The 26070-nt window shown below is 39.5% G+C and overlaps 2 protein-coding genes across 4 annotated transcripts in view; one reads left to right on the forward strand and one right to left on the reverse strand.

Annotated features, from left to right (window-relative positions):
• The window catches only part of LOC109041900 (myophilin), a 143600-nt gene that overhangs the window by 53570 nt on the left and 63960 nt on the right, over positions 1-26070 (reverse strand). For both annotated transcript variants that reach the window (XM_072304876.1, XM_072304875.1), the window contains exon 2: positions 2329-2528. In XM_072304876.1, the coding sequence (XP_072160977.1) occupies positions 2329-2528 (200 nt within the window). The remainder of the gene's footprint in view (positions 1-2328; positions 2529-26070) is intronic.
• LOC109041899 (uncharacterized) lies at positions 5917-23466 on the forward strand. Of its 2 annotated transcripts, none has more exons than XM_072305033.1 (4): positions 5917-6056; positions 10966-11153; positions 18561-18890; positions 21097-23466. In XM_072305033.1, the coding sequence occupies exons 2-4, from the start codon at positions 11060-11062 to the stop codon at positions 21633-21635; spliced, it is 963 nt and encodes a 320-aa protein (XP_072161134.1). In that variant the 5' UTR covers positions 5917-6056; positions 10966-11059; the 3' UTR covers positions 21636-23466. The 2 variants fall into 2 exon arrangements, with proteins under 2 accessions (XP_072161134.1, XP_072161135.1); XM_072305034.1 differs by having other exon boundaries at positions 5943-6056; positions 10937-11153.

Consider the following 26070-nt stretch of genomic DNA (forward strand, 5'->3'; position numbering starts at 1 on the left):
AGGTTTAGCGAACTAGTATTTATCGCGTATCCGCGGGAAAATTGGCAACTCTACAGGCACGTCTGTGGAAAGTGCAAATGACGGGGGAGGAATGAAGGGTGAGGTGGGGTGGAGTGCGGAAGAAGTGGATCTCTTCATTGCGTGCTCCATTTTTTAATTCTTTTCCGCCGAAAAATTACGTAAGTCGTTGCCTCGGTGCGGTTATCAAGTCCGAGTTCATCCGCGACAACATTTTCACATTTTGTCTCCGCATGACCCATTTTTTGTAATTTATGTCAGCACTTAAGTATTTACTCGGTCTCTGAGTTTCTAGTTCTGTTGCCGAGTAAACAGAGAATTTTAGCCAGTTAATTGTTGAAAGTGATAGCAAAGTGATAGACAGAGAAGACTCAGAGAGTATATGGAGCGATCCCATCGGTTGAAATGAGTGGTTACTTTCAGGGTCGGACTGGTTCACATCTCAGGGCGTAGACCTTTAGTCGGCTAAAAGAGCATAAAGGGATATTCTGCCCGCCGGGGGGGGGGGGGGGGGGGGGGGAGCACTCCGCCGTGAAAGGTGGTCCAGAAATTTCTGGCAAATCAGCATAATTTTACGCTATTTTCAGGTTCGAAGTTTATCACGTAATTGCACATACAGAGCAAAAATTGAAAAATTTAACACATTTAAGTAACCAGGAGACTTGTGAAATGAACAAAAAAGAAGAAAAACCATAAAATCAAAGCTAGGTACCAGACGCGTCCCCGTCCATGCAGCATAATTTCCAGAAGAATCAAGTCCAAACTTATGACCTATAATCCTGCTTTTGAAAACTAAAAGTTGGAAAATGATGCATCATTTTCGAGTTCTCGGGTTCACGAACCGGAGAAATATGTACGCCGAAAAGATTTTTTTAAACTCATCAAAAAATGAAACATTCAATCTAGGAAGTACAAGGTGAAATGTTGAAGGAGAGACAAGATGTTCATTAAGAAAAGCGAAAATAAAGAGAGAGGAATACATGCATATTAAATCCACCAGAGATCTAAAGCAGGCTGCAGGAGGTCCCATTCATCAATCATAATGTTGGCAATTACAATGTTTTGGGACTCCACCGAGCAATTGGAGCCTAATTTTGCAAGATTAAACATGACTAAATTTTTTTGAAATTCACCGACTGATTGTGATCGGCTTCTTTTGGCTCCCCTCTTGAATCCCAAGTTTTTGGCGAACAAGGTGCAGTCATATTTTAATGATATTTTCATTAATCTTTAGATGCTGAAGCTCGGTGAACTTGACAGGAGTCTTGTTTAAAAAACGTGCCACGCGAGTTGTGAGGGACCGCGGTACATACGAGCTGTAGATGTAGGTCTGTCAATATTTGTACCTTAAAAAATTAACCAAATTTCAAATTGAAAAAAGAAGAAGAAATTGAGGAACAACTGAGTCGGCACGTAATCAGGCCTATACTAGGGCCCACGAACGATGATCCCTGAAAAATCGGGCGAATAAACGCACGGACCATGTAAATGACAACGCTGCAGGGTCGAGCACGCACATCGACGAGACCGGGTATTGTGAACGCGAAAAGCTATTGTATGCGAACTGCTGCTATTCTACCCCTATCTTCAGGTCAAAATTCTTCATAGGAAGCCCTTTCGTAAAAGATCAATTTCTTGTAATTTTGCCCCAATCTCTTCGTCCATTACATGGTCGGATTGCTCGTAAAATTCTGAGCTAAATCATATATAATTGTTATATACAATTTTTATTTTTTCCTTCTTTTTCCTTTTTGAAGCGAAGTCCAATTTTTATTTATAACATCGTATCTCGAACTGTAACTTTGCTGCTATTTGACCGATTTTTACAAACGAGGCCTCTTTTTACTCGTGTTTTAGAGGAGAGTAACGAAACACTTGCTAAAAAAATGTTACACAACTTTCAACAAATTTTGGTTTTTTCTAGCGGGAGGGTGAAATTGTAAATTACGCGTAAGTAATTAGGGTTCGATTGTGGCTCGGCTCGGCATTGTCCCCGAACTCGAGACTCGGTTCGGGCCGGGGTGTCGCTGTTTCCAGTGTTTGCAAGAAATACCCGCGGCTCAGGGATCATCGTTCGTGGGCCCTAGTATAGTTCTTTAAATTTTTTTCTCCTATCCGAGCGACACCTCACTGGCAGCATGGAACGGCGCATTGCGGGTTCACGCCTAGCGCCGTCGCGCCTTCAATTTGGCAGATGCAACACGGACATCCATCATGTACGAACAGTTGTATCTTTGCGCCGTCATCAACCCGCCTGCTTTTAATCTACTCTATTCCCATATTGCGTTCGATAAATTAGGGTTTCCCTACCTCTGAATGTTTTCCATGAGCTGGAAGTTGGTGCCTTTGGTTTGAATTTTCTTGACGGATCCGGGTGCGATTTTGTTGATGAGGTTGCAGAGAACCACCCCATCGCGAAGAACGTCTTCATACGGCTGGTTCGGAAGTTTCTCCCCAATCACAGCCTCAATCCACTCGATAACCTCCTTTTCCTGCTCCTTGTTCCTGGCCTATAAACAACAGAAATAATAAGCTCTTATAACAGTCAAAAAGCACATATCGATGGTGAAAGTCGGAAATTCGTATCTCGGAAAACACGATTTTCCAGGAGAGTAAAAAAACAAGCGGGAAAGTTCTAATACTGTCGTATTAGAAAAGCGCTCAGGTGTTAGTAAATGTATTTAATGAAGAAAGGACGTATAAACTCCGTCGACTTGGCTGGGAAATGGAAATAATAAACTCGAGGTTACCGAGGAAGCCGTAAACGCGTTTTTTCGTTTCCCGAAAATGATAGCCACCGTTGAGCTCATCAGGCGCGTTTTTTTTAGGCTTCTTTTATTTTCAACGATCAATTGGACTGCATTTTGCAATTTGGAGCTCTAAATTTTGGCTCATCTGAAAAAACACTTGTGTGCATAGGGAAACTAATGGCACATACGTTGTTTTTAAACCAGGCTAGAATTTATAGTTCCTAATTGCAAAATGCAGTCCAATTTCGATAAGAATTACTCTACCGCTAAGGAAATTTCTTATAGACAAACGATCGAAACTACCTGCGCATTACGTTAAAAGCATAAAATACAGTTTTCACAGCTTTATTTATTTTAAAACTGGACCCCCCCCCTCCAAAAAAAAAAAGCCTACACATCGATGAGCTGGTGCGCCATTTAAACGAATTAGCACTAGTATACTGGTATTCTAGAGGCAAGTCGAAATCAAAAAGCGCTGCCTATCGGCTGAGCGTTTAAAACTGTCTACATTCCTCTTAATTGTTTGGAGGATGGTAGTAATTCTTGAGGATAGCAAGAATAAGATGCTTTTTCAGACTCCATCGGCATTTTGAATAATTTCGCGAACTGTTAATAGAAAATACGGTACGGTACGGTACTGTACGGTACGGTTACTGTTCTGAAAATACGGTAGAAATGCCGAGATCCGCGTTTTGGACCTAAGAATTGACATTTCATCACGAGATACGCATTTTTGCAATTAGTGTGTTAAACTTGTTGTCGGCAGATTTGGATAATTTAAAGTCTGAAAAAAGAGTTTCACGCTCACAATTCCCTATCAGATAAGATTTAGTTTGATCTTTTAAGGCCAGATCAAGCATTGTATGATCGGAAAATCACATTTGATCACGAGGTACGCATTTCTGCAATTATTAGCGTTTCGAACCTGCTCTTGATCTTTAAGATTAAAAATAGAGTTTATTCATACTTAAAACTTGTTTAGGAGCATTTGTTGATCCACAACCGTGAGTCACCAATAAATGAGTAGGAGAATTGGCTTCCTCGAGTAACTTTTACACCATAGGTAAGAAGACAGTGCACTGAAAAAAAAAGTTCGGTAAATATGGAACCGTTGTTCGGTACACACGACCGAATTATTCGGTCTGCTCAGCCGAACTGTTCGGTTCTCTGAACCGAACTGTAAGAATTTATTATGGTTCGGTCGCACAAACCGAACAATTCGGTTGTGTACCGAACAAAATCGTGGTCCCATAATTTACCGAACTTTTTTTTCAGTGTGCGTAGTCTCAAGGATACATCGTCTTTGCGTGGACCCTCAAAAAATTATAAAGGTAATACTTTTTTTTCGATTTTTCCCCCAAAACTTCGGCAGATATGCCGTCAGGAACCTGCAGTCATCTAGTGTCCGTAGAAACCTGGAGCACTTTCATGCTCCATCCATCTGCGCTCTACACCTTTCAAATGGGCCGTTGGACGGGGTGCCTTTTCTTCAAATCTGATCATTCATAGTTCGTCGACGAAAGCTTATTTTATCTGTGCGAAACTCATTGACTTCACGACCGCTTTTGAGTAAGTCGCGATCTTGTAAACGGCGACTCTCTCAGTTGTGGATGAGAGTACGATGACCAAAGCAAGAGGACTTAAAAACCACAATCTGAGCCAATCGTTCGTCTCTTTTTTGAAATAAAACTAACGAACTAAACAAAATCTTATTATTTAATAATCAAAATCATATTCGCCAGGAATTTTTCAAAATTACGGCTCGATTTAAGACTCCATATTATGAATTTCTTGGGTCAACATCATTGTACAGGACCTATAGGATACAAAAGAGCGCCTTCAACCCACTCCGTAGTCTTGATGTAAAATCCTGATACCACTATTCGTGCGTCACGACAGTCATTTTGCATAGCTGGCTATCTGAAGGCAAATAATTGGCCCAAGCAACAGGGCACGAATTTCAGCAATGTGATACGTAATTTTTAGAGCCCTTCGTCCAGCAACCGAGATACGTGGTCTCGTAGTTTCACCGTCGATAGTCCTTATGCTAAAGCAATGACAATGGAGATGTTGCATGTGTGAGAAATTTGCGATTTGACTGTTGATTCTTATGTAAAAGTTGGCGAGAAACACGATGGTGCCACTGGTTTTCTCTGAAATTAACTCCCAAGCTCACAAAAAGCTCTCGAGTTGAGGCTAAAATGGAGGGGATATCTCATGCTATCCTGAGAGTCCACCCTCTACATCAAGACAAACTCTCCATGCAAAGATAGGGAGCAAATACATTAGCAGGGTTGCGGGTTGCCTTGCTTTCAGTTTTAGAGTCCCCAAGTAAAGTGGTAGCCCTGTCAATGTATTTGCTCCCTATCTTTGCATGGAGAGTTTGTCTTGATGTAGAGGTGGACTCTCGGGATAGCGTGGGATATCCCCTCCATTTTGGCCTCAACATGAGAGCTTTTTTTTGAGCTTGGGAGTTGATTTCAGAGAAAACCAGTGGCACCATCGTATTTCTTGCGAACATTTACATATGAATCAATAGTCAAATCGCAAATTCCTCGAGTTGGTAACCCACTTACACCTAACCCTCGGTACGTATCTCAGAGCTGCAATTAGAAAAGGGGGCTAGTAGCTGAATTCCTGAACCAACAACTGTCGCGTCGTAACCGTATGGCGACTTAATCAAACCTTGCCATCTTTCTGAAATTTTTTACCTGTGTGCTTTGCGTCAGTGGGCTCGAGTTTTTTCTACTCCTGCAGTTAGTGTGGAGCAACAGATTCCCGAATTGCAATTGAAGGAAAATAACTCGAAACCATTGAATATCGGCGAAGCTAATACCTACATTGATGTGCTAAGAAAAAACGTCGTATGAACCTTCAGGCGTTACCAAATTTCCTTTGATAAAATGAGAATTTTCTGGTAAACTTATGAATATTTTCTTCCCAATTTTTCCGGTACTTTTGTTCGAAATTTCGCCTGGAGATTCTGAAAATTTAAAAGAAAAATATTCATAACTTTCCTCAAAAATAAAAAATTTATCGTAGGAAATTTGGCAACTCTCGGATGTTCACACGGCGTTTTTCCTTAGCACGCGCGGCCGTACAACCAATGCGTGCTTCTCTCGGAATGCAGCTGCGGTTCAATTCAATCTCATCTTACTAGACACGCAAACAAGAGTGCATTGCATGAGAGAAAAATTCTCAGTTCCAGAGGGTATGTTTCGATCAGAGGTTTCTATTTCGTAGCTCTGTGCAAAATTATCTGAGTGTACGATCAGTATTTAACTACAGGTAATTCCCTTTGTTCGCTTTTTGAGTCTACGCCAAATATACGAATGAATTGATATTCAATCACGGGAGGAAGCTTAGTTCTATGAAGGTTCGCCTTTACTTTCGATGTCAAAACACGACGGTCATTAGTTTCCCTATGCACAGCACTATTTGTCCAGAAGAGCCGAATTTATCCAAATTTCAAGCTGCAGTCCAACTCTCATCGCTATTTTGGGCTACTTCATATTAGATATCGACGGCAGGCTCGGACTGGCCATAAGGCCAATCTGCCATTGGCAGATACGCCCCCTTTGCGCGCCGAAAACGCGCCCCTCTTACAGATAGCAAAATAAGAAGAAAAAAAAATACGACCGAGAATATGTGAGAAAAATTCGCTATGTGTAACTCCTTTAGAAGCGATGGTCCGTTCGATTTTTAGACATACGCGTCCTTTATAGACCTCCTAAGAGACCTTTAAACATATTTCTTCCTTTTTAAATGACTATTGATTTGGACATACCATAGCATAGCTCGGGCAAACTTAACCTTAATTTATCTCGAAATTCAAAAATAAGAGACATCTAAAATGTAAACGCGATACAACTATTCGCGCAATATGGATGTCCACATTGCATATGAAAAATGTAAGACGCGATGCGATGCCGTGAGTCGTGAACTCGCAATGCTCTGCTCTAGTTTGAAGCAACATTACAAATAAGACAAACGCAAACAAACACAATATGGAAATAAAGCGAGGTAAAGGATGCGCGTTAACGCAGAGATACAACTATTCGTACTTGATGGACGTCCGTGCTGCATCTGAAAAATTGAAGGCGCGATGATGCAAAGCGTGAGCTCTCAATGCTGTGCTTCACGTTCAATTTTGCAATTTTTACTCCGTTCGATCAATAAACTTTGAACCTGAAAATAGTGTAAACTTGTGCTGATTTGCCAAAATTTTCTGAACCCCTCTCCACGTAGGGAATGCCCTACCAGGAAATATCACATTACGCCCCTTTAACCAGCCAAGGGTCTACGCCCTCAGATGCGAGCCAGTCCGACCCTGATCGACGGTATAAGTCGGCAATCACATATCTCGTTTGCAGCGTCTGAAAATCTCCGCCTCTATGTTATTTTTTTAAAGGAGAACAAATTGACGTCGGTCCTTGAAGTTTTTGCAGAATTTCCTTCGCACAGAGAAGAAAAATCATGGCAGTTTTAAAGAATTGCCGTTGAGTAATTTTCTGTTTAAAAAATAAAGCATGACAGGAAGTCTGCAACGTCGCAAACCGAGTTATGTGATTGCCGACTTACACCGCCGATATATCTCTAGAATCAAAGCTATGGGTTCTATCCCATGAAGCAGTTTGGTACGTTATTTAAATTTACAAATTTCCAAAAACGGCGAGTTTTGAAATTTTGCATGTAACTTTTACAGATGAAAATAATTGTTTGAGCAGAGTAGGTACCCCCGAATTACCTCTTGTGCAATACCAGATATTTTAAAACACTGAATAAAGTAAACATGTAAAACTCTCTTATTGGCTTTGGGTGCTAATTTCACTGCAATCTCAATTTAGGAGCGTTCTTTAAACATATCGATGGTGAAATTGCAGGAATGCGTATTTCGGTTGGAGGCGTCGTAAACTTCCTGTCATCCTTCATTTTCTACATGGAAAACTACTAAAAGTCATTTCAAGAAAATATCATTGATTGTTTCTCTCTTTAGGAATTAGAATATTCTGTGAAAACTTCAAGCCATGATGTTGGTTCGGTATTTTTCGGAAAAATAAGACAGAAGCGGAGATTTTGCAAACCCGCAAGCGAAGTGCACTGTTAAAAAAAAACTGAACACATCGGTGTGTTTATTTGGCTCATATATCCTAAGGAACATAAGCTTAGTGTTCCCGATACCCGCAAGCGGTTGAGAGGAACACACCGTTGCATTCCAGTACACACCAGCGTGTTCACTGAAACGACGAGCATGATTAGAACCAAGATCCATCCATATAGGTCAGTCATTCCCGAAACCGAAATGAGAATCTTCTGCGCATGACGTCAGCATTACTGCCGCGAAAACCAGAAATCGACGGTGTAAGTCGGCAATCACATAACTCGGTTTGCGACGTCGCAGACTTCCTGTTATACTTTATTTTTTAAACGGAAAACTACTCAACAGCAATTCTTTAAAACTGCCTTGATTTTTCTTCTCTGTGTGAAGAAAATTCTGCAAAAACTTCAAGGAATGATGTCAATTTGTTCTCCTTTGAAAAAATAACATAGAGGCGGAGATTTTCAGACACCGCAAACGAGTTATGTGATTACCGACTTACACCGTCGAAATGTCGGAAACAATGCTTTTCTTATGGGAGAGAGCAAATTTTTCTTAATGAATCATTTAAATTTCTTACTTTTAAATCCTTTCTAACTTTTTGAGTGTCGAAAAGAACGTTTAGACATTAGCGTCCAGGGTTTAAACTCAGCTGAATTTGCGTTTTTATATTTTTAAATGATGTTCGAAGTCAGCGATGTAACAGGCCATCTAGTGGTATGGATTCCCGTGTAAAAATGGCTGATGCAGAGTAAACTGTAAAAAAGAAAGGACACAAATTCGGCAAAATCGAAACCCTGGATGCTAATGTCTAAACGTTTCTTTCGACACTCAGAAAGTTTCGAAGGATTTAAAAGTAAGAAATTTAAATGACTCGTTAAGAAAAAGTTGCTCTCTCCCGTATAAGAAAAGCATTGTTTCCGACTTTTCTGGTTTTCGCGGCAGTAATGCTGACGTCACGACTTCACGAGCCAATGGAAAGGGGCTTACCCCGAGCAGGGAAATCCGCGCAATGACTGACCTATAAGCCCTGCATAGACGATCAAATTCCGAACCAATTCCGATCAAAGTAGACATGCTGATGACTGGTGGTCACCATCTACCATAAAATATTGACGGGCCGCACTTTTTTGTTCAAAGTAAGATCAGAACGGAGTGCCACCATTCATCATTTCCTGCCACAGGAAACATTTCTGCCAAGTTTTCGTTTTAAAATGAAGCAAATCAATGAGTTTAAGACTGATGACTCCCGACACTTTGATGCTACTTTGATCGGAATTGGTTCGGGAATTTGATCGTCTATCGAGGCCTATATGGATGGATCTTGATTAGAACGCCAAGCGTAGATAGCACTAGCTTGCATGGTTGAGTGGGTACTCTCAACACACGTGTGCGTTCCGCAAACACACTCGTATGTATCCCAAAATTTTCTGGTTGGTAGCGCACGCTAATTGTGAGGTGTACAAGTTTGCTGAAGGCACACCAGTCATTTATCAGTCTGATACATTCTGTACATTCAGATGTTACACAAAGATTAAACTCATGATACATGCACACATTTTTACATACATATGAGTCACTTTTATAGCGCTCTTTGGCGCTTTACGACGCCTAACCGCCACAAAGCTCGGTCTTCCCACAGGTCATCAGGGAGTTGACACTCCCTCATCTCGTTCAACACCCCCTGTCGCCAACCTCTCACTGGGCGTCCCCTACGTCTCCTCCCAGGAGGAACCCGATCAAGCATCTTTTTTGGCAGCCTCTCTTCAGTCATCCGATTGACATGACCATACCAGACAAGCTGTCTGGTCATGACGTCGAACACGATGTCATTTTCGACTTCCATTATCTGACGCTTTCTATCATTACGGACCCGATCTCTCCTAGAAATTCCTGCCGACCGTCTCCAAAAATCCGTCTCCGTTGCTCTTAGCATATCCTGTGTCCGTTCCTTCAGCTGCCAAACTTCACATTCGTATGTTAATATACTTTTGACTACAGCGTTGCACACATTTTTAACGAATTAAATTGACTCTCCAATTCAGCGTAAAATCTCCGTGGTCCAGAGGAGATTTGACCCCGCGACACTGGGGTTTCCAGCGAGACACGCTACCACCCGGGCTCGCGAGTCTGCTTGGCGAACGAGCTGAATTATCCCTTCATAACTCTCGTGAGCCACTAAAACCTATCCCACGCGGTCCGAGAGTCGAGGGTGTTCATTTAAGGTGATTCGATGGACACCATATTTTGTGTCAGAACGGCATGCGATATATCGCATCAATTGGTTCCATTTTTTCAGCCACTCGTCATTTTTCTCAAATTTTGAGATCGCAATTCTGTTGTCAGGAGACTAAAGCACTCACTTACCAATTTTAACAAAGAAATTCAACGTAATAAAGGCGTGGTTTTTTCAGAGAGAAAATATCGCATTCGATACTGATATCGAAACTGCACTCGAATGCGATATTTCCTCTCTGAAAAAACCACGCCTTTATTACGTTGAATTTCTTTGTTAAAATTGGTGAGTGCTTTAGTCTCCTGACAACAGAATTGCGATCTCAAAATTCGAGAAAAATGACGAGTAGCTGAAAAAATGGAACCAATTGATGCGATATATCGCATGTCGTTCTGACACAAAATATGGCGTCCATCGAATCACCTTAAACACTCCAGTCGGAGAACCGGAGCACCCTGGTCGAAAAGTTTCGGTTCACCAAAACACACCAGTTTTTGACTTACTCACTTTTTTATTCAAAGAGACACGCATGCAGACTTCAGTGTCTAGAACCAACTGCCATAATGTTTATTTTACCCGCATAAAATACAAAGTTGCCGAGGCTAAAATACAAATATTTTAGCCTCGGCAAGGTCGCTCTTGTTCAAAAAAACAGAGCGTGTTCACAACTATCCGTGCTTATGTATGTATATTAAAACTGTGCAAACAGTTTGTCCGCCGTAACACGCCAAACACTAGCGCTCGAAATTTTTAACAGCGTAGGCATTTTTGCAGTTTCACAATTCACGGTCTACGAGAAATTTAATACTAGTGTCTCCATCTTGTCTTTCGCAGAATTCTATTGATGTTGAATCGTATTCCAGGAACATCTGATAAGATATTTTTGAAACGAAGCCGTCCTCTGCACCTTTCTGTCGATAAATTGCGTGCACGACTGTCGCCTTCAATTGCATCGATATGCAACATGCGAGACTCCCCGTCATTTTCATGACGATTTGCCTGATACAGCTATTCATCCGCCCTACCAGACCAGCATCACTAATACCAGGCGGTGAGTCGTGTCATCTCTACTCTATATTCTATATTCTATATTCTACATTCCAACTCTATATTCCTTATTTGAGAGTTTTGGAGAACAAGGCAGTCCTAATTTACAGTTTAGATTTAAATTAACAACTAGGCAATTAATCAATTTCCAACTGTTTATCAAAAACATAGTTTAAAGGAAAAACTTTTTAGATAAATTCTGCTCAATGAGTGAGTTAAATAGCTGCAGTAAATTGACTGTACTAAGGTAGCATAATAAATTGCTTCATAATTAAAAGCTTGAATGAAGGAAATAATGTGAAACAAACTTTTTGAACTAAGATAGTAACAATCAATATTTAAGTGAAAAATCTAAGTCAAAAGTGCAGTTTTTGCTATTTCAAGAAATATGTCGACGGTGTAAGTCAGCAATCACATAACTCGTTTGCGGTGTCTGAAAATCTCCGCCTCTATATTATTTTTCTAGAGAAGAACAAATTGACATGATTCCTTGGAGTTTTTGCAGAATTTTCTTAGCATAGGGAAGAAAAATCACTGGACTTTTAAAGAATAGCCGTTGAGTAGTTTTCCGTTTAAAAAATAAAGTGTGATAGGAAGTCTGCGACGTCGCAAATCGAGTTATGTGATTGCCGACTTACACCGTCGATGTGTTTCAAGTTTCAAAATTACACGGAGCGTCGTCGAAGAAAGGAAGTTTAAACTCACGTTTTGATGCTTTAGAGATGGATTTTAGTTGTGAATTTTTCGCAGAATATACATTCAAACTAGTTTTAGTCGAGTTTATGAATATCTCAATTTTTTCAAAAACTGCACTTTTGCAGCTTGTCCTCCAAGCCTCTCATTCTATATTCATTAATCTATAGCTGTGTTATATAAATAGATTATACCGCAGGGTAAACGTCAAGGCCCGGTACTCCACCCCCTTCTTTTAAATTTTGAATGGATACCCCAGAAACTAGATTTTGCAAAACTAGATTTTGCCTTTTTGCGACTTTTCCTGTCGCGCTGATAATGACTTAAATCGTTGTTCCCCAGACGAAATGACGTGACTTCATTCCAAGGTTGCAAAATTGACTAAAAAAATCAGTCTCTTACAAAAAGTACCGGTGCAGTTTTTGTCAAAAAATTTGTTCTGATTGTTTCATGAGATCAGAAGGGAAATTACTTCAATTTTCAGTTAGCGATGCCAAAAATTATCGCGCTGATAATGACTTAAATCGTTGTTCCCCAGACAAAATGACGTGACTTCATTCCAAGGTTGCAAAATTGACTAAAAAAATCAGTTTCTTACAAAAAGTACCGGTGCAGTTTTTGTCAAAAAATTTGTTCTGATTTTTTCATGAGATCAGAAGGGAAATTACTTAAATTTTCAGTTAGCGATGCCAAAAATTATCGCTCTGATAATGACTTAAATCGTTGTTCCCCAGACGAAATGACGTGACTTCATTCCAAGGTTGCAAAATTGACTAAAAAAATCAGTTTCTTACAAAAAGTACCGGTGCAGTTTTTGTCAAAAAATTTGTTCTGATTTTTTCATGAGATCAGAAGGGAAATTACTTATATTTTCAGTTGGCGATGTCAAAAATTATCGCGCTGATAATGACTTAAATCGTTGTTCCCCAGACGAAATGACGTGACTTCATTCCAAGGTTGCAAAATTGACTAAAAAAATCAGTTTCTCACAAAAAGTACCGGTGCAGTTTTTGTCAAAAAATTTGTTCTGATTTTTTCATGAGATCAAAAGGGAAATTACTTAAATTTTCAGTTAGCGATGCCAAAAATTATCCCGTTGCAAATGCAATTTGCGAGGAGAAATTTGGCAACATTTAAATGTAGTTACGTTCTTTCGTGAGAGGAACGGCGAAGTGAACAGACTCTTAAGATTAAATTTTGAATCAAATCATAAAAAAAAAATTCAATGAAAAATATACGAAAACTCCTTCGAAAATCTATTTTTCAGCAGTAAGACTTTGGCAACATCGGAATGTTCTTTAAACGCTTTTCATCGCGGCACACCAAAGTTCTCGGCTAAAGTTGCCAAAATCCCCAGTGAAAAATGCCACTCTATATGGGGCTTACGAAATTTAGATTATCCGAACCGAATAAGCACGGTGTTAATGACTTTAGAATTGAAGTTTTTGACTTCGCGTTGAATCTCATCCAAATTGGGTCCGTCGAGGTATTTTACGAACCAACGGAAAAACATCGTATGAACCTTCATGCAGTGCCAAATTTCCTTCGATTTAATAAAAATGTATTGGGAAAGTCGTGAATATTTTCCGTCCCATTTTTTAGACAATTTTGTTCACAAATTAATCTGAAATGTCTGAAAATTTCAAGAAAAAAATATGCATAACTTACTTCCGACATTCAGTTTTTGGTACACGGACTTTATGTCCACTTTTTTTACGTCCACAGACTTTTCGTCCACAATTTTTACGTCCACAGTTCTAAAGCCCACACTATCGTTACGTCCATTACTTAAACGTCCACTAAGTTAAGTCCACAAATGTAAAGTCCACTAAAATCAAATTCAAACGTCATATTTTAGTCCGTGTGTAAAATTATATTGACAATATCGAAATGAGAAAATTAAGAGAGAATGAGGTGTTGTTATCGTAACTCATATTTTAAATGAAATGTTTAAATTCTTCTGTTGTGTTAATAATTAATTTCTTCTCTTGATTCATCTTTTCAAATTGTCTTTGGTAAATACTTGGTTTCATTTCTATCCTTGAAATTTCCGTTATAAAATATGCCATATGTACATTCTTTTTTTTTAATGAAATCGATTACTTCATTTTAAATACATTTACATTTGTAAAACGCGGTAAATATTTGCAAAATCTTTTCCAAGCAATGGCATCGATATAAATCTCAATGAGCCGTAGTTGTGATGAAAGAAACTCTACAAAAATTAATAAAAGAGGAAAAAACTAAGAAGCACGCAATTTTTTGTTTTTAACTTATTTGTACATCGACCTCCTTGAGTCAAATACGTCCAATTTTGAGCGTTTGGTTGCGCTTACACCCATGCACTGAGGCACAGTAAAAGCCCAAAACATAAAAGAATAAATTTGAATGCTTTGGAAATCATTAAATTTGACACGGAACCACTAATATATTTACAAAAAGCACATTATATTTTCCAGTAGTGTCTACATATTTCTTTTTCATCAGTTTAAAAGTGAATAATCAATGCAGAGAGTGCAAAAATTTCAAAATCATGAGTTGAAAAACGCTGACTCCGCGAGTTTAAATATTAGAGCCTAACACAGAGCGGAGCGGCGTGTTAGCAGCGCAGAACGCGCAATGGCGCCTACAAACCTAACGGGATACTTCACGCATTGCGCAACGCGTGAAGTATCCCGTTAGGTTTGTAGGCGCCTATGCGCGTGTCACGCTGGTTGCCTGCCGCGTCGTAACGCCTTAAGCAACTATTTCGCGTCAGAGACGTTGCACAGTATCCTACAAGATTGAATGCGCACGAAATAACTAGTTAAAGAGGACTTTCAATTTTGACTGCATCTGTTACTGGAAAATGTTTAATTTGGCATTGGAGCGTTTCCTATTTATTTTTGAGGTGGTTCCTGTCATTTAAATGAGAAGAAAAAAATGTGAACATACAATGTCCACAATTTGGACAATTTTGGACATATTCAGGGTTGGACATTAAATCATGTGAACTTAATAAAGACTGGACTTAACGTTTAGTGGACATAAATAGCGGTGGACATTTATTTAATGGACGAAAGATAGGTGGACATCAAATCCTGGAAGCCATTTTTTATCAGGGGAAATTTGACAATATGTGAAAGTTCATACGGAGTTTTTCCTCAGCACGGCAGCGGGCTGATTATTGAAATTGATAGACAAAGCGATAGACAAGTACCATACGCTGAAAATAAAGGATCCTATTGGTGAAAGCGGGTGGTTGCAATGGACGAAAGAGGTAAGTAATAGACTAACATACGGCAACCCACGAGAGACCCTCCCATTATTGCCGTGATAAGGAAAAACGCCGTAAGAACATTCGAGAGTTGCCAAATTTCCTCCGATAAAATTTTTAATTTTGAGAGAGGTTATGAATACTTTTCCTCGAAATTTTCAAGAACTTTAAGTGAGATCACGGACAAAATTATTTGAAAAATTGGAAGAAAAATATTCAGAATTTTGCCAGTAAATTTGATGCCAATTAAAAGAAATATGGCGACGCCTGAAGGCTCATACGGCGTTCTTCCTTAGCACGGCAGATTAGTCCATCATGTTCCCTCTTAGTCTACGACAACTACCCGTATCAACCAGTAGGATCGCCCCATACGTCCTTTTTTTTTTATTTGCACAATTAACACTGTACAATTATAACACTTATAGACATATTAAATGTCTTTAAAAGCTTATCTAATCTGCAAGCCAAACTTAGCTATAATACACAGTTTTAACATAATAAACAATTTCAACTTTAAATAAATTATACTACCTCTAAATATTGAGGAGGAGAAAAAGTACAAAGTTATTTCAATAATAAAAATGTCTTTCCGTCTAAGCTTTTGTTCTCCCAGTGATCAACTGGAGAGAACTTTCCTTTCACCCTGGGCCGTTTAATCAATGTAAAATCTCGAAAAATCTCGATCGCTAGTGAGATTTTCCTCTGTTCTCTTGTAAAAAATCGCTTGAAAAAGCGATTTTTTGTATGTGTGAGTGCGCTCCCATAAGATCTGATGTAACCGCTTATCGTATTAGTGTGTATTTTACAGGGGTTTTTCGAGACTACCGATAGTCGCTGTTCGATACGTCGATACGTCGATTCAATTCTAAACCTACCAACCCTTTCCTACAAAATACCCTGTTCCTTCTGAGTTTCCTTAACTTTGCCTTCTTTAACTCCGTTTCTAAATAAACTGTATTAATTATCTGAAGTTCTTTATATCTTAAAGCTTCAATTTCCAATATGAATTTCCTAACTTTTTCACCATTTTCCTTATAAAACAAAATCAATTTACGTATGTACTTTTTACCCTTGTGTTTAGCGCTTGTTTCATTTGTGCGTCAGCTTTGATACAATGGCGGATTGTTTACGTTCATTTTATAGTTGAGCATTTTCCAATTTTTTCCTTTAAATCTCTTCAAAAAAGTCCCAAAATGACTTAGCACTCTTTAAATAAGTAATTCACCCCTTCAACTTAACATTGATGGTACTTTGGATGGTTCCACCTTTTGCAGTGAGAGAAACTGAATTGCCGAGTTTCTGAGCTGGCTATGGCTGGCTCCTTGGTTTGTCCGTGTCCTTCGGTTTGATTTGTGATTTGTGCAACTTCCTTAATGGATAATCTTACTTATCAAAATACTCTTTGACTGTGCGTGGAGTGTAATTTTGTCTTGAGTCTTGACAGCATTAGCACCATGTGAATCAAAATTTCAATCAACTCCATTTTTGCCGCAGGGTAGGGATCCTTTAGCTATCCTACCGCTGTCAGAGTGCTGTCGAGAAACTAATCACAACTGTCGGTATGTTCTGTTGAGCAGTTATGTAAATATAAAACGGTTGTATTTGTTAGTCAATTTCTTTTGTATGTGAACAATAACTGAATGTCCAGAATTCCAAACATCTGACTGTATCTCAAGTATATGTCGGAAATATTTATCAAGGTCAGAGTTTGTGAATCCTTGGCAGCAGTTAATGAATTTCCCCTAAGTAACAACTTCGCTCAACAAAGTTTGGTAAGTAAGTACAGCTCAGATCCACCATCGTACACATATAATTACATATTAGTTTAAAATCAGTGCGAGTAATGTTTTGAGGGTAAAGTGTTCTCTATTCTCCAACATTTATTAGCAGGGGTGCGAATTGCGCGGAGGCTGAGAGGTACTTGTTATTTTTCTAGATTTTTTAGATTTGCAATTTTTGTGGAATACTTACTGTGACTTTGGCACACATTCTAAAATTAACAAGAAATTCCACAAAAGTTTGATCAGCGCGTTGTGCTGACCTTCTTGCGAGAACCTAGCCCGAAGCTGAAAATTGCAGAGGCATGAAACAATGTTCACTTTGGTATGTGAGATTTTCTTATAAACTTGGCATCCTCATATTTGTCCGACTTTTACCAAAATAATCTTGAAATTATCTCTCCATCACCACATAGCAACAAAATTAGCATAAACATTCTTGATAAGAGGTGGCATAGTATCCAGAGACCCCTACTAATGATGCTCCTCTGGCAGACCATTCTAAACTACATACTCATATCAACAGCTCTTGCTGACAACAACCTGCTACCTTCATCAACTTAATCTAAAGTTTAGAATAATAGATAAGCCGCCAACTAATGTACTATCATTTCCATGCAAACAGTCAACCTTGTATTTATTGAGGAATGATAAATACAGTTTTTACTATGCCTTAGAGTTCTTACCATAATTCTTACCATTTGGAGTCAGGAAATAAAAATAATTGCTTCATTGTTTGCATTTTTATTGGCCAACTAAGTTCACAGTGGAACTTTCGTCTACTTGGTGTTAATGAAGGTAAATATTTATTCTTCTCTTGTTTGGATGAGAATTACCTAGGTACATCAAATAGGTATGACATACTGTGACACTGGGTGCCGCTACTAGGTACTCTACTTATATTTCAACGATACTGGAAAAATTCATAACTCAGGTAAGGGCGTTATCTTGCAAGCTACAGAGCTAGTAATTAGTCATATTTCGATCCTTTGAGATTCTTTCATCATTCAGAAATAAAAAACTAAATTCAGCTGGAACAGGCACATTTCTAGGAAGGAATGTGACGGATCATTTATATCTAATTTATACATCGTCATCTCACTTATCAAACAATGCTTCTCGTCCTCATCTTGTTCTAATCTTGTTGAGAGCAGGCGAAGATTTGAAATGCGCGCTACAGATTCGGTAGTCGCCTGGCACACGCCTGGCAAAAGTGGTACCCGCCTGACGTCACAAAACTTCAAGATGGCAACAAAAATCAAAAACTGGGACAATAATCAAAGAAAAGGACTGTGGTGGTTTCAAAGGAATACCTAAATGATCATTCATTTTTTCGAACCCTTATAATTTAAAAAAATTAATTTGAAGTGAAGTACGTATTTGGAGACTTTACACTTTACTGGGAGAACATCCAATGCCCAGCATGAGCATTGGAAACGTCATTCGTGAACTCAAAATGACCGACTTGTTATCGTCTTTTATTTTATTTGAGACTACGGCCGACCTTCAACGGTCAAAGACCAAGGAACCTCTGATCCGTCCGAAGATGCGGGGAGGCAAATTTGTTTTAGGGGAAAATTTTTGAAAAGCCCTGAATTCAAAGTCCCATACGTCCCAAGTCTTCTTTGCTTATGGTTTTGTCTATTAAGTTCAATAATCAGCCCTCAGTATTCTATTATTTCAGCGCCAGACTATGTGGGAAGTGACGACGAAGTCTACTGCCAGACACATGACGGGTACCTTAAGTTGCCACATTTTCCGATTGTCTGGATCTCGTCTCCTATCAAGAGGAAGATGAAACCCAACGGTGACTACACCTGCCGGTTGAACGAAGACGCCGTTAAGCGATTTCTAGACCGTCATGGTGTCAATTTCGCAGAATTCAAGAAAAAGTACAATATAGGGCATCTTTCGCTGAAGTATTGGATGGCTCATGTGCAGAAATCGGATATAAAATTGGGGTATCCACCGTACAAACTCGACCAACTGAGGGAGGAAAAGAGAAAGGCCGAAGGTTCGTCAAGTTTACGTATAAACTTCTTTTCAGTGACGATTCTTGCAAGTTGATAAACCTGCTCCCATGGGCGGAACTAGGGATTTTTTTTGGGGGGCGGGGCGCCACAGAAGGATATAGAACTTGGGCTAAGGGGGGTCTGGGGGGACTCCCCCAGCTGCAGAGGAGGGTCCGAGGGGCCTCCCCGTGAAAATGTTTGAAAATTGGAACGTCTTGGGAGCAATTTAAAGCCATTCTCAATGACAAATTAAATGGAATTAAATATTATAGATGACAGAAATTTTGCTGACTTGTTTTTAAAAATATCATATCTTACCGTGGGGTTTAATTGAATTTATCTTAATTTAACTCTCATGAAAACAAGTACTGCGCTAAAATGCGCGAAAAACCACAACCGGATACAGTCAGACTACATTCCATGTTCCTTACTCGGAGGAAGCTGCTCTCTTTGCGAGTGATTTTCATTTTTCTGACATCTTTGATCGATTATATTAGGATTAAGCTCATACTTATTACATTCCATATCGACGGTGAAACTACCAGACCACGTATCTCGTTTGCGGTGTTTAAAAATCTCCACTCACATTTTATTTTTTTGAAGGAGATGAAATCAATGTCATTTCTTACAATTTTCACCGATTTTTCTCCGTACAAGGAGGAAAAATCACGGAAGTTTTCACGAATTGACGTCGAGTAGTTTTCTATTTAAAAAATAAAGTATGGCAGGAAGTCTGCGACGTCGCAAACCGAGATACGTGGTTTGGTAGTTTCACCGTTGATATGCCTTTTACCTCAAAGTATATTAGTAGCTTGAGTCCTTGACATTTTTTGGAGGGGCCGAGCAGCATTGGGGGGGAGGGGCGGCCCCCGCAGCCCTCCCGGTCCTCCCAGTGGCGTGGCGTGGCGTGCTTTGCGATTTATCGATTGATCTGTCATTTAAACCCGTTGAAAAGGATCGATTAGTAGGGCGTTCGCAGCGAACACCTTAATAATCGATTCTTACCACGGATTCAAATGGAGAAATATCGATAATCGATCATTTACGCCACGCTACTGGGTTCTCCCTACTTCCACCCATGCCTGCTCCTCCTTTTGAATGCATCAGAATTTAAGCTACTTATCGACGGTGAAAATGCAAAAAATGCGTATGGCTCGATTACGGTGTTTGAAAATCTCCACTCTCCCCCTACATTTTCCAAAAGGGCACCAAACAAAACATTATGGTTTGAAATTTGAACAGAATAATCTTCACACACTGAAAAAAATAGTTCTGTTCACAGGGCTCCTGCACTACTTTGGTAACGGTCTCAGAAGCTTCCGTTATGAGGACAGAGTACTCTGTTCCCACGACCAAAATTCTGTTCTCACAACAGAAAAATTCTGTAAGTGTAACAAAGGAACCGCAGGAGCCCTGTGAACAGAAGGTTCCGTCGTCAGCACCATCTATTTTTTTCTGTGCACTGAGGAAAAAAATCACCCGAATTTTTAAAAAAATGATGATCAGAAGTTTTCCATATAATAAATAAAATATGACTAGAATGGAGACGTTGCAAGTGTGAGGAATTCGCTATATGACTGTTGATTCGTATGTAAAAGTCAAATCGCAAATTCCTCACACATGCAACATCTCCATTCTGCGACGTCGCAAACCGAGATACGAATTTCTGCAGTCTCACCATCGTTATGTGATGCACCTGACGAAAAAGAGGGGACTTAGAATGAGGAAAATTAACAAAATGAGATAACAATATTCCCGCGTTTAGGGTTTAATTCTGAATCATTTATCACGCATAAAACACAAAATAGTTCCAAAATTTGACCTAGAGCATTTCAAAGTTTGAGAACGAAAATGCGTGATTTTGTGAAAAGCGCATCTCAAGTTCTGAAACGAGTGGTATAGTGAGCAGTGACGAGGTGCGAATGATCGATTATCGATATTTTTCCATTTGTAGCTACAGAAAAGAATCGATTATTGAGGTGTTCGTTGGGTGCACTCTGTTTATCGATCCTTCTCGATAAGTTTAAATGGTAGATCAATCGATATATCGCAAAGCACGCCACGCCACTGATAATCAGCTCTTCGCTCCGCCGTTTGGCATGTCATCAGCGGATAGTATCACTGTGTAAAAATTCAAGTAGATGTTGCTACACTTTTTTTTCAGTGTTCGCTCAAATCTTTATGGTAATTTTTTTTTTACGTCGATAGCTCTAGCCAACAAAACATACGATGAAGACGGCTGCAAGAAGCATTGCGAGGAGAAAGAGGGATGGATCGTCGAATATCGCAACGGGACAAAGAAAGACAAAGGGAAGGACCAGGGTGATCACCAAAATGATATCAAGCCTCACGGCAAAGGGACGGACCATGGTAATCACCAGAATGATATCAAGTCTCACGGCAAAGGGACGGACCGTGGTAATCAGCATAATGATAACAAGACTCACGACAAAGGGACGGACCATGGTAATCAGCATACTGATTTCAACCCTCCTCGGAAGCTTGGCCTAATCCATTTCACTCATGCCAGGGTAACCAACGACAAGAAATGCCTCTGCGAACTGAACCAAAGCGAAGTCCAGAAATGTTTGGTCAAACAAGGGAAAGGGCGTCTCAGCAACAACTTCGCGATGTTGTGGGGTATAAACCATGCCCAAGCCAGACAATATCTGAGAGATAACGGGGTCGATATTGGGTACGCAGGCACACCCAAAAAAGTCCTTGGCGAACTGGTTCAAGGAACCTAAGTAGAGGGGTTGCACACAAGAGATAGACTGATTTAGCAGCTGCTTAATGGAGAATTTGCATGCAAATTTTTTATAGCCTCATCTGAAAGCGTTTAAGGGCGTTGTCACGATAACTGGAATAGTTTTGTCGCCGTAACAGACGACACATTTTTCGGTCATTTTTTTAGTAGTAATGATTATCATCACTCAAATTATTTGCATTAATCTACACAGGGTTACGTGTTATGACGCTTTTCGAAGATTTATCGCTCTACTTGTCAATTTTAATACATAAAATAGGCCGAAAATGTGCTGTCTGTTACGCTGACTTTTTACCGCGTAACAGACAGTACATTTTCGGAACTTACATAATACTAGCTGCTTCAGCTCGCTACGCTCGCTTGCGCCGCTAGCCGGGGGCAAGCCCCCTGGACCCCCAGTTACTCGCTCCGCGAGTAACTGTTGGCTCGCTTCGCGAGCCAAATTTTGCTACTACCAGTGCTTAGAGGACTTCCTGGAGGCAAAATGATAAATTCAAAAACGAAGAATAGGAAAATAAAAATTACCCACTTTTAGAAAAAGAAACAACCTTGAAAAATAAATAACACTCCTGGAAAAGAAAATCAGAACACTTTTTGAAAATGTAACGGTGCGAAAGGGTGAAGATAAATCACCAATTCTCTTGGAAGAAGACATGAGCCGACCCCCGACATGAGTGAAACTGCCGTAGGACCCATGCTAGGGTAGAAGGGTGACACGTGTTGTGAGCAGGTAGGGATGGGTTTACGTGGAGAGGGAAACGGAAAAATCAGAGGGTGGGAGGTCCCCCAACCATATGACTCGTCCAGCGTCAAAAACGCAAATATGTCGTTATCAAATCGAGGTAAATTTTGCAACTTCGGTCGCGCAAATCGAAAAACTAAGGAATGTTGGCACGTCTACAGCCTAAGAGCTTTCATTTAAAACAAATCCGAGCAAAATCGGTCCAGTAGTTTCCCGAGATCGAATTAGCACAAACTGTCCAGCATCAAAAACGCAAATATGTCGTTATCAAATCGAGGTAAATTTTGCAACGTCGGTCTTGCAAATCGAAAAACTAAGGAATGGTGGCACGTCTACAGCCTAAGAGCTTTCATTTAAAACAAATCCGAGCAAAATCGGTCCAGTAGTTTCCGAGATCGAATTAGCACAAACTGTATGAGGCCAAAAAAGGCCTTAGGATATTAAATATATAGATTCATTGAGCATTAGAGCGATAAATCATTAGAAACCTTTATAATACGTAACCCTTTGAAGATTAATGTGAAAAAATTCGAGTGATTATTACTTCTACTAAAAATATGACTGAAAAATGTGTTGTCCGTTACGGCGACAAAACTATTCCAGTTATCGTGAAACCACCCTTAAAGAGCTGATTTCACAGTATTTGTATTATTTTTATCTGATATGGGAAATAGGTAGTATAAGAATATATTTAAAAGCGAGGAAATGCACCACACTGAAAAAAAAAGTAGTTAGCGTTGAGAACTAATTTGGTAAGTTCTCGCCAAGTAGAATCAAAATTAGGCTTCAGAACTAATTTATTGTACTGAAGCACCAATCAATTCGCTTCATACGCTGACTTCACTTTACTAGAGCGCGAACCAGAATTGGAAAACAGCACTAGCTGTAAAATTAGCGCTGTGGTAAGACAAATTCACCTTCGGGTCAAACTAATTCGCCCTCAACACTAACTGCCACATTGTCCGTTAATTTATTTAGTTTCGGAAAAGTGGCGTCGGTACAACAGCCTCAATCGCGTCAGCTCGTGAAAATAAATTAAAATGTGAAATTTCGGGCTCGTTTGACAATGTAAATATACTCCGGTATGATTATAGTGTCCTCTCTTTCTTGAAAACGTTCGAAAGCAACATAAATAAACCTGTAAGGTTAGAAATCGTCTGTTCGATTCAAAACGTAAACAAGCATGATATTCGTTGGAGTCGTCAATCTTCTGTATTAAATTGCGATTAAAGCGTTCCGCGTTCAGTTTATATTTACGAAAATCTGTGAACTTACTGCTTACTTCTATAGTTCGTGTTCTCCCGTATTTCAAAAGAATATCTCAAGTGTTCAGACGAGATATGTTTATTCAGTGTGAACATTCGCTACCGTTTCAGTGTGTGTCTCTCTAAAGGATAATTCTGTCTACTTGCACATACCTATGGGATATTCCTTTCCTCTGTCGTTTATTTGGAACCGGTCAGTTGATTTTTACCTCTCATCTTTTAAGAAATCTTTTCCTGAAAGTATTGTCCAGTTATCATCGCTAAGCCGTTTTTCTCCTCTCTCAGTTTTGAGGTTAAGTTGACCCAACCTACCGAATGCGAATTAGAGTATAGCGGAATTAGTTTCCAGCACTAATAGTGGTTAGTGTACAGGAACCAAAAATCATGGTGTGTCCAAATCACACAATTTGTTTAGTGTATAGAAACCATTTTTAGTCATCTGACGCTAACTCATTTTTTTCAGTGCACCTAGTGACGTCATCTGATGGCATTTCCCATTTAAACATGCATTTCAGCAGATTAGATCATTTTGTCGTATCTTCTCCAATAATTGTTCGGTTCATGAACCAAGGGTATCCTCGCGTTCAGTTCACTAAGTAGTTTCCACTTCAACGAAATTCTTCAAATTTCAGACACCTGCAAATTCTCCATTCCTGCGTTACGAAGTGTCTTTGATTCGAAGCCGGATTTTGATGATAACTAGCCACTGTGCGTCCGAATTAGGTTTCCTTGGACTTTCCTGAGAGCTGATAATGTACAGGGTGACCCAGGATTAAGTAAGAATATTGGAGGAGTGTTTCGTCGGGTAAAAAAAAGACGTTTCCGTGGTATAACTTTTTTTTTTCTCCAAAAACGCTTTCCCTGGGGACCCCATTATATCCCCCTATTATCTTGAGAAAGATGAGTCATAGCGAAAAAACGCAAGATATTCATTTCCTCAATATGTTTCAACGCTGAATCTAGTGGTGCCGTCAAATACGATTTTTGTCGCTAGAGGCATTAATTTTGACAACTTTTAGGTTCGATACCCCCCAAACCCACCTTAAAATGAGTTTTTCATTGTTTGGAGGTCAAAAATGAAAAGAGCATTAAGATTTACCCCGAGTTACAATTTTAACTAAAATTGGTTGATAAACATTGTCACAGTGTTAAATAGACGATTTTTTCCCCTCCAATTTTGGGCGGTCGTGGCCCCCCGGGAAAGCATTTTTGAAAGAAAACTTATACAACAAAAAAGACCAGTTTTGACCCAAAGAATCGACTCCTTCAAAATTCGTATGTAATCCTGTGTCACTCTATATAAATGCACAGACTACGCTCACATGCACATTTGAAAAATTTAAACTAGCTTTCGTGGCACACGGTTCGAATTGTGGCAATCTTACGAGTGTTCGATTTTAAGGAATTTATGATTGAGAGTAATCATTTGCTCACAAGAATTGTTCCTTAAGAGCTAATTTAAATGAACATTGTCATTTGTTGTTAATTCAGGATAAATTACACGTGATTTTTGCACCTTTGACTTCAATCTTCTTCTTCAATCACCTCTCTCAAAACAATCCCCGCGCACATCAATGCATTTCTGCCAGTGTGGCTGTTGCAAACTTTAGCTAGAGCCAAAAAGAAAAGTTATCACCTGTAGAAAATAGCTCAAAAATCACGATGAATGCATCGAGAAAGTCTGAAACACACTCTTAACTTCACAATCTCCGTAAGAATCATGCGTTAATTTTAAGCCTCCCGCTTCGAAAACGACACAGGTGAACATTTCGTGAGAAGAGTCGTTCCATCCAACCCAACCCTCGCGCATCAAGATGCTGCTCAATATTCAACTTCGTAAGAGAACACCATGGCCTTGATAAACGGAAGGTTAATGTAAATACCGTTAAATTCGTCAGTTGATAAAATCCTGTTTCGTCACGTGTGTTTCGGTGGATTGGCTGGCGTCGATACCATGTAGAATATTGCGTAGCATCTTACACTGAAAATAAAGTCTCGGTGAATTTACTAAGAAACGGGTAAAATTACCAAGAATTCAGGGTTCTATTTGATCCCCGTTTTTTGTCGGTAAAATTACCATTTATGGAATTGGTAATTTTACCGAGAAATCTCGGTAAAATTATTGAACTTTCTCGGTAATTTTACCGGACCTTGGTAAAAACGCCAATATTTTTTATCGACTATGGTAGAATTACCGAGATGAAATGGCAAAGTTACCGGGAATTGATCACCAATAAAAGTGGTATTCTTACCTGAAAAAAAAAAACAGTAAAAATACCGGGTTTTAGGTAAGTTTACCAGTCTGTCTTGGTAAAATTACCAATCATTGGTAAAAAAAAAGTGGGATTGTAAAGGTACCAACGGACCTTGGTAAAAACGACGAGAATTTTTTTTCAGTGAAGGGTTGG

This window comes from Bemisia tabaci, chromosome 10 (assembly GCF_918797505.1).
Source record: "Bemisia tabaci chromosome 10, PGI_BMITA_v3".
Taxonomy (NCBI): Eukaryota; Metazoa; Arthropoda; class Insecta; order Hemiptera; family Aleyrodidae; genus Bemisia; species Bemisia tabaci.